This window comes from Triticum dicoccoides, chromosome 6B (genome assembly GCF_002162155.2).
Source record: "Triticum dicoccoides isolate Atlit2015 ecotype Zavitan chromosome 6B, WEW_v2.0, whole genome shotgun sequence".
In the NCBI taxonomy this organism is placed as follows: Eukaryota; Viridiplantae; Streptophyta; class Magnoliopsida; order Poales; family Poaceae; genus Triticum; species Triticum dicoccoides.
This window is the reverse complement of record NC_041391.1, coordinates 684,638,177-684,646,636: the sequence shown is the minus strand read 5'-3', so window position 1 is coordinate 684,646,636 and position 8,460 is coordinate 684,638,177. Positions and strand designations below refer to the sequence as shown.

Sequence of the window (8,460 nt, the reverse complement as noted above, 5' to 3'; positions counted from 1 at the left end):
GACACAAGCGGGGCTGCACACCATGGCCGGCGGGGACTTCCATCTTCCAAGCTACATCCATGGTCGACGGCGAGCTGCTCGCGTGCTGCAACGGGGGAGGCGAGAGATGCACACATTATGGGCCAAGATTCGTGTGAGGTTGAAGAAAGCAGAGAGGATAGCGTTCGGTGGCCCCCGTGTCTACGTGTCGCTTGATGGGTGGCTGGGGCGAAGCGCGCGTGGACGCGACCGGCCCAAAGTTCGGCCGGCGCACCGCGCCCAATCGTTTCCCTTCCTCCAATCGTATTCTTGTTTTCTTTGTTGATCGCCAAAATAGGCCGCCTGCGGCATGGTGAGTCGGTCCTCCTTTTGACTCATGTTGTGTATTTCTTCCGTGGCAAACTTGTGACATGAATTTCTGATCAATTTTGACCACTAAATCCTGCTCCCTCTCCGTCCCAGGGATTAACTAAATTTCGGCAGGGATTCCTAAGGTCTAGCTATCGGCTCTCGCCTCCTCGATCAACGATCACCGTATAGACTGGGCGAGTTACACAGTTCACCTTTTTGCCAAAGATTGAGAAAAAAATGAAGCTATTAAATCCGAACTAAAGTGAATCTATTCTTAAGTCCTATATCCGTACTATAATGACACACCAAAGACTTAATAATTTGGCCGCAATAGCACTTGAGAGCGAAGTGTTGAAGAAGAGTGACTATGAGGATATTATTGAAGATTTCATTTCAAAGAACACAAAAGGAATGATGATGTTCAAATAAACATTAAGCAACCTCGAGTTAAATACGTATGATTCTTAATATATTCAATTGTTATGTAAAATATTATGTCATATACATTAAAATTGTTTATTAGCTATTTTGTGTGTGAGATAAGGCCCAGGATTTTGCCGGCCCGGCCCTGTTTAGTGGATCTACTCGGATCTAGTTTATGTTTGTGTATCTTTTAAGTTGGATCCTTCCAATCTACGCGTCTCTTCATCAGAGGCAGCTGCTATTCTAATGTGATGGTTCTGGGGCCGGACTGTTGACCCAATGGTTGAGCTGACTTGAAAATCTAGGGCCCCATCCACATGCAAGTTCTTCGCCTGGCTTGCATTTAGAAACAGATGTTGGACCTCGGATCGCCTTGCAAGGGAGGGGCTACCACACCAGGATGCATGCCCCTTGTGTGACCATCAACCATGTTCTACTCACGTGTGTGTTTGCGAGATCAATATGGGAGTGGTATGCGAGGCATTGGACAAGCTGGAATGGTCGCCGACGGCACAAGACTCTCTTACCCTACGGCTGCGTGAGAAGCAGGGGATGGACAACTACAATCAAAAGGATCTCCATACCATCTTTCTTCTAACACTTTGGGAGTTGTGGAAGCATCAGAATGCGATTGTCTTTGATGGGGCATCTCCTTCAACTGGTGCACTTATTGGTAGGGTAAGGTCGGAAGGAAGGTTATGGTTGGTAGCTGGCAAGTTCAAAGGGAATGTAGACTCCTTCTTCCTTTGGCTAGAGCGGCGGGCGGACGAGTAATGAGTAGGAGCACTGTAACGCGAATCTTGTAATCTTGGTGGAGGCATGCTCTTGCCTTTCTTCTTTAATACTCCCTCCGTCCGAAAATACTTGTCGAAGAAATGGATATAAATGAATGTATCTAGAACTAAAATACATCTAGATTCATCCATTCTTCGGACAAGTATTTCCGGACGGAGGGAGTATATAATATGCACACTTGTGCATATTCGAGAAAAAAAAAGTTTTGCGCAACTTCGGTGGAGGGGCGATGACGGTTGCACGTCTTTGGCGCGCTTCACTGCTTCTAGTCTTTGCGCAACTACGGAACTCAGCGCGGAAACTGAGAGATTCGTTCAGACACCCGTGCCCGAAACTAAAAAGCGTGATCCACACACCCGTGGCCGCCGGGCCCCGAAAAGTAAACCGCCCGACCGGCGCGCGCATGCATGTGCATCACGGCGTACCACCATTACTACTCCTACTACTTAGAGTATAGTACTCCTACGACGTATCGCGGAGGCGATCGTGCCCGTGTCAAACAGCCGCGGCGCCTCTCCTCTCCTCTCCTCTTCTCGGTTTTCTCCTCCTCGTTCGGGGGGCGGAAAGGGGGCGGACGGAGGAGGGATCGATCGTCCCGTCCCTCGTTCTCGTTGGGTGATCGCGGCCATGGGAAAGAAGATCCAGTACGCGGTGGTGGCGCGGGGCGCGGCGGTGCTGGCGGAGCACGGCGCGGGGGGCACAACCACCAACGCGGGTGCCGTCGCGCGGCAGATCCTCGAGCGCCTCCACGCCGCCGGCGGAGGCGCCGCCGCCGACTGCCGCGTCTCCTACACCCAGGGCCTCTACGTCTTCCACGTGATGCGCGCCGACGGCCTCACCGCGCTCTGCATGACCGACGACGACGCCACCGCCGCGTCGGGACGTAAGTCATCGTACTACTAGTACATTACAACCATCATCGACATTCATATATTGATTGATGGGAGTTCATCAATCACCGTCCTCTTCCTCGGCCCTTTATTTTTCAAAAAATGCATCGCCGCCTATCTATGGTGAATTGACTTCGTGCGATCAAGGCATCAAGAGTGGATGAGCCGGCCGGAATAATTCCCGTGTGGGTAAGGCACCTCATCTTCTTCGATAATTAAGTCTCGCGGCCGGATCTGGGGCGGGTTTCGTGGATGTGATTGCAACAGCTACAGATCGACAAGCCATGTGGAAACATGTGTGGGTGGAGTGACAAGGCTGTCCACAGTGATTAGTATCATGCATATGATACTAATAGTGTATGATATTACATCCGTATTGCATAGTGTTATCGATTACATTATTTATTGTCATGCAAGACACATAGTAACATGGACAAAAAACGTGTCCGACGGCGGTTAGGAACAAAACTGCAGTAAGCCATAAAAAACAGGGCAAAACCCCTGTTGAGGCCACGAACAGCGACATGGGCCAAAACGTGTACGACGGGGACACGGGCAAAAAACCTGCAATATTTATTATGATATGATATCATGGTATGATACTCAACATTCTCTTTCTTCACTTAATTTATGTCAACTCATCAAATGATCTAGTTGACATGCATGATAAGCTATGATACTGCCATTACGAGAGCCTAATGCGGAGATTGATCCATTGGGCTTGCAACTTGTTTGACCATGCTAATTATTAATTGCCAAACTCCCCCTGATTTTACATTGCATTCAACATCGAGCATTGGGACTAATAAACACTTAATTTATCAGTTGACCAAAACATGATGTGGTATCACTTGCTATTTGTCACTAAAATTTCAACGGATGGTGCAAAAAGATTAATTCCAAGTCCAGTTGGTCTCGACGATAAATATATTCTCATTTCACGATGCTAACATCGATAGCAAAGCTATATCGCACAATAATCTGCCATTCTTTGCAAGAACTTTTTGTTGACAGCTCTACCATCTTCTATGTTGCAGGACGGATTCCCTTTGCGTTTCTCGAAGACATCCATGGAAAGTTTGTCAAGACGTATGGTCGTGCAGCTCTCACGGCTCTTGCTTACGCAATGAACGACGAGTTCTCAAGGGTTTTGAGCAAGCAAATGGACTATTACTCGAACGACCCCAATGCCGATTGCATAACCCGCATGAAGGGTGAAATGGATCAGGTATTGTCTTATGTTGTTTCGCTTGTATATCCTTCCTTTCCAGCAAATACAATCTTAGTGCAATTTAAGTGTGTGATCCTCATCTGCTTTATGTGACAAGAGAGCTCATTCTTAGTTACGGTTAGTTCACAAAGATGAGACTTACTTACTTACTAAGCCTTTTGTCCAAAACAAGTTGGGGTAGGCTAGCTATGAAACCCTTTCACGAGGACTTCCCAGGAGGTCACCCATCCTAGTACTATTCTCGCCCAAATGGGTTTCATACCCAAAGGACTGGCTAATTTTTACATTGGCTCGCCAAGCCTATCACAACCCTTAGATATGAAACCCTTTCACAAGGACTTCCTAGGAGGTCACCCATCCTAGTACTACTCTCGCTCAAATGGGTTTCATACCCATGGGACTGGCTAGTTTTTACGTTGGCTCGCCAAGCCTATCACAACCCTCCTCCTTTACCCGGGCTTGGGACCGGCTATGCCTAGAAGACATAGGCGGAGTTAATGTGGACCCTGTTGCATTCCTTGCTCTTGCTCTGGATTTTAGTAGCCCCAAATATTTCTCTCGTAATGCAGCGCTTGTTTGTTAAGTTATTGTTCCCTTGCAGGTGCGGAGTATTATGATCGATAACATCGACAAGGTGCTGGAGAGAGGTGATCGTCTGGAGATGTTGGTCGACAAGACCACAACTATGCAAGGAAACACGATGCGGTTCAAGCGGCAAGCTCGCCGTTTCAGGAACACCGTGTGGTGGAGAAATGTGAAGCTCACGTAAGCAAATATCCTCTGTACTAGTTTTTGGTCGTACTTTTCAATTATAAACATGAGTTTTCAAGTTCTCGCTTTCATTCTTAAATTTTTGGTGAGTTTACATATACACAGCAAAACTAATTAAATGGGCATAGTTGTCGCGCGTCTACAATCTTAACATCACTGCAGATAGCTAATCCCCCCGTTTGTAGCACATGGTATTTTCAAGTCTCGGCGCGCAACATTGACTAGAGCATTTGAATGTCAGTAAAAAAAAAGGTCATTGTATTGAGAAAACGTTTTTCATTAAAATCCAATGACGCTGTTTTTTACTTAACCAGTCTAGTCACTTTTTTTTCGCATCTACTCCTTCTGTAAAACGCTCTTATATTATAGGACGGATGGAGTAGTTACTAGAGGCGTTGAATCTGTGGCAGAGAGAACGCGTGTACTCAAAGAATTTCGTCTTAGATGCTTCTCTCACCAATGAGCAACAATTTTACCTTCACCAGTAAAATTTTACTCTTGTTGTTGGCTTGTTTGTTTCTGTTGCAGAGCCGCGGTGATACTCATCCTACTGGCGATCATATACATCGTGCTGGCCTACATGTGCCACGGCTTCACCCTGCCTTCCTGCGTCCGCTAAATAAACCTTTGCTTACGCGGCAGCGACCTCCTATCATTGCCTCCGTCCCTTCTCTGTCTTCTCTGCGTGTCCATACGAGGCAGCTTGTTCCAGGTTCCCTGTAAGAAAGAGCCTGCATGCAGCTCCACAGCAGCATTTTTTGTTCTCTTTGTGTATAAAATGGGAAAATGATTGATTGCATTGAGAGATTGTTTTGCTTTGCTTGTGGAAGCTCGATCGCTGGCTGCTGTTGGACTCCAACTCTACAAACATTGTGAAACTGAGGAACCATCACGCTATACATTTCCTGCACGTAGGATGGGGGTCAAAGGATCCTCTTTCCTTAGTAATTTTTTTTTCCTGTGAGCAAACAGTTTTTCTTACTTTTTATAAGGTTATATGCAAGGAGAAAAAACACAAAATGGCTGTGACAGGGCATTTTGGCTCCCAGGCTCAGATGAGCCCGTGAGCGAACAGTAAATATTTTGTTTAATATAGTAAAAAGAATTCAAAAATTCCGTTTTTTCTTGGTGAAAGATTCTTGAGTGTATGATGTCTGTCAAATTTCAGCGCATTTGAACATCTAAGTAGCTCTCAGTGAAAAAGATAAATTTATGATTTGTGAAAAAGTTTATTGTTTGTGCACTGTTCAGACCCATTTTTGTCTGAGAGCTACTCAGATGTCCGAATGCGCTGAAAATTGGCACGAAACTCACGTACTCAAACAGCTTCCATGCAAAAAAGTCAGATTTCTTTTAGAAAAAAGTATTTTATTTGAATTTACTGTTTAACGGGTGCAGATAAGCCCGGGCTCAGAATGATAAGTTATACACGAAATATACGCACCTCGATGTTTTGGCTCCATTCAGGCGATCGGATTTTAGTTTCGTTCACTCTATATGTTGAATTCTGTATTCATATTCCGAGCTTTTTTGACGAATTTTGACAAATTCGTGACACACGGTCGATTCAAGGTAAGTTTGGTTACAATCGTACACTTGTTAGTTATCTCATTCACGAATCTCTTTCAATCTACCCAACCGGAGCGGTCAATACAGGGCGCTGCTAGGACATGTACAATGGTGCTATTTTAGAAATATTTTTTTCTTCTATTGTTAATTGTTTTTGATACAACTTACCACTCATGCCTTAGAAATGTTATATAAGATAAATGCTGAGGTGGAGGAGAGAGAATCCATAAAAAAAGCATTGTCTTCTCAAATAAGAGATGATCTCTTAGCGCCTCATCGTATTTTTAGGAATAGCTAATTATCTCAGATAAGGCTAAGAGATAACCATTGTAAGCATATTTTATTGTCATCTCTAAATTATATGCAAGGTTTAAGATAGGACTATCTTATGGACGCGGAGTTTCTGCTCTCGGGCTCATCTGCACCCGCGTTGATGAAAAAAATCAAAACTAATAGTAAAAAATCCAACTTTTTTTGCGTGGTAGATAATTTGATACGTGAGCTCCGTTCCAAATTTCAACTCATTTGCACATCTGAGCAACTCTCGGCAAAAAAGACAAAATCAGGCTCTACAGAAAAGTTTATTGCTCACGCACTGTTCTGATCCGATTTTGTCTTTTTTGCCGAGAGCTGCTTAGATGTCCAAATGAGTTGAAATTTGGAGCGGATCTCACACATCAAATTATCTACCACACAAAAAAATGATTTTTTTTATTTTTTCTAGTATTTTTTTTTATGCTTTTTCTGACTCGGAGCGGATGAGCCTGGGGACCGAGTTGGATTTCCGCTATCTTATCAACAACTCATACCCTTACTTGTCTTTTTTTTCTTCGAAACATGCCCTAACTTATAAGGAATCCTATGTGTCGCTTACAGCAACGACCAAAGATAGTGCTCCCCCACTGTGTGCTCCTATTCTGCCGTCCCGTCAGCGGTTGTTTGGTCTAGTATTGGAACCTTTCAAGCGGTTTTAGGAAGGTTTCATCAGTTTTCCCCTTTTTTTGTTTTTTATTTCACTTTTAATTGAATCCAAGAATATCTTTTCAAATTTTTGAACGTATATTCATGAATATTGTTCAAATTTGTGAATATTTTCAAATTCATGAATGTTTTCAAAACTGCCAACATTTTAAAAATTCATCGAAATTTTTTTAGTTCACTAACATTTTTAAATTCATGAACATTTTAAAATTCATAAACAATTCTAATTACATGAACATTTTTCATAAAGTGTGTGAACATTTTTTGAATTTCACGATTTTTTTAAGTATACAAACAATTTTTAAAAATTCCATGGTTGTTTAAAATACATTAATAATTTTTTACATAAATAGACTAAACAGATTATTTTGAACTTTACTGCTCTATGTCATCGGTACAGGCAAAAAAAATGCATATACAGTCCTTATTTTCCTTAACCTGAATTTCCCGAAGACCAAATCAACTGAACCTAATGTAGCTACATGAAAAGGTATTTTTAGTCCATCTGCACGAATAGGTGAAGTTTACTAAAGAGTAAAATGCATCCGCGGTTATTAAATTTGTATCAAAAGGTTACTTTGGTCACTGTACTTAAGAATACGATCAATACGGTCATTATATATGACTTGAGGTGATTATATGGTCACTGGCTCACCGTATAACTCTGTATTTTACTTTGTTGACTGGTCAAACATCACAGCACCCTCTCTCTACCTATGTGGGCCCGTCTGTCAGTGAATAAACACTATGCATTGCAGAAGAATCGAACCAGCGATCATCTGTTGAGGCCCACTTACCCTAACAACTGCGCCCACGCAACTTCGTTTTTATTTCTCAATAGAAAAACACAACTTCGTGTTAAACATATGGCCAGTACTGGGCGCCGGCGCACCGGCCGAAACTTTCGGCCGGTCCAGCCCCAGTCGTTCGATTCACGTAATAATAACCGTCTAGATTGCATCTCCTCCCTTGCGCGTGGGTCCAAGCCTCCTCCATCTTCACGTACAGGCTCGTTGCCGTCGGTAGCTTGCTCGCCGGAGCCGTTCGTCGGCGCGCTCGTCAGAGCCGCTCGCTGGAGCTGCTCGTCGGTGCGCTCGTCGGAGCCGCTCGCCGGACCTGCTCGTCGGCTTCCTCGCCGGAGCTGCTCGTCGGCCTGCTCGTCGGCTTCCTCGCCGGAGCTGCTCGCCGGAGCCGCCGCTCGCCTGCATGCTCGTCGGAGCTGCTCGCCGGTGCGCCATGTGCGATCGAACTTCGCCATGGCCGTTGCAACAAATCACGTCGCCGGATGCAGCTTTTTTTGTGGCCGGTTGTAGCAAAAATCACGAAGCCATGTGCGATGTAGCAAAATGCGACACCGGTAGTAGCAAAATATGATGCCGGTTGTAGCATATTGTGATGCCAGTTGAAACATCTAGCAAAAAAGATGTTGGTTTCAGCATCCCTGTGACAACGGTGGTCACATGTAGCAAA

The 8,460-nt window shown here is 44.4% G+C and overlaps 1 protein-coding gene across 1 annotated transcript; it reads left to right on the top strand.

Annotated features, from left to right (window-relative positions):
- Nucleotides 1-2,039: 2,039 nt before the first annotated feature.
- LOC119324316 (vesicle-associated membrane protein 711-like) lies at nucleotides 2,040-5,243 on the top strand. The gene is made up of 4 exons (XM_037598101.1): nucleotides 2,040-2,431; nucleotides 3,476-3,666; nucleotides 4,271-4,434; nucleotides 4,969-5,243. The coding sequence occupies exons 1-4, from the start codon at nucleotides 2,176-2,178 to the stop codon at nucleotides 5,057-5,059; spliced, it is 702 nt and encodes a 233-aa protein (XP_037453998.1). The 5' UTR covers nucleotides 2,040-2,175; the 3' UTR covers nucleotides 5,060-5,243.
- Nucleotides 5,244-8,460: the final 3,217 nt, after the last annotated feature.

Bases quoted from the DNA above. Each gene is read 5' to 3' on its own strand.
- LOC119324316 (XM_037598101.1), top strand. From the start codon at position 2,176: ATGGGAAAGAAGATCCAGTACGCGGTGGTGGCGCGGGGCGCGGCGGTG. The intron at 3,667-4,270 runs GTATTGTCTTAT...GTTCCCTTGCAG, and splicing joins TGAAGGGTGAAATGGATCAG to GTGCGGAGTATTATGATCGA. The intron at 4,435-4,968 runs GTAAGCAAATAT...TTTCTGTTGCAG, and splicing joins TGGAGAAATGTGAAGCTCAC to AGCCGCGGTGATACTCATCC.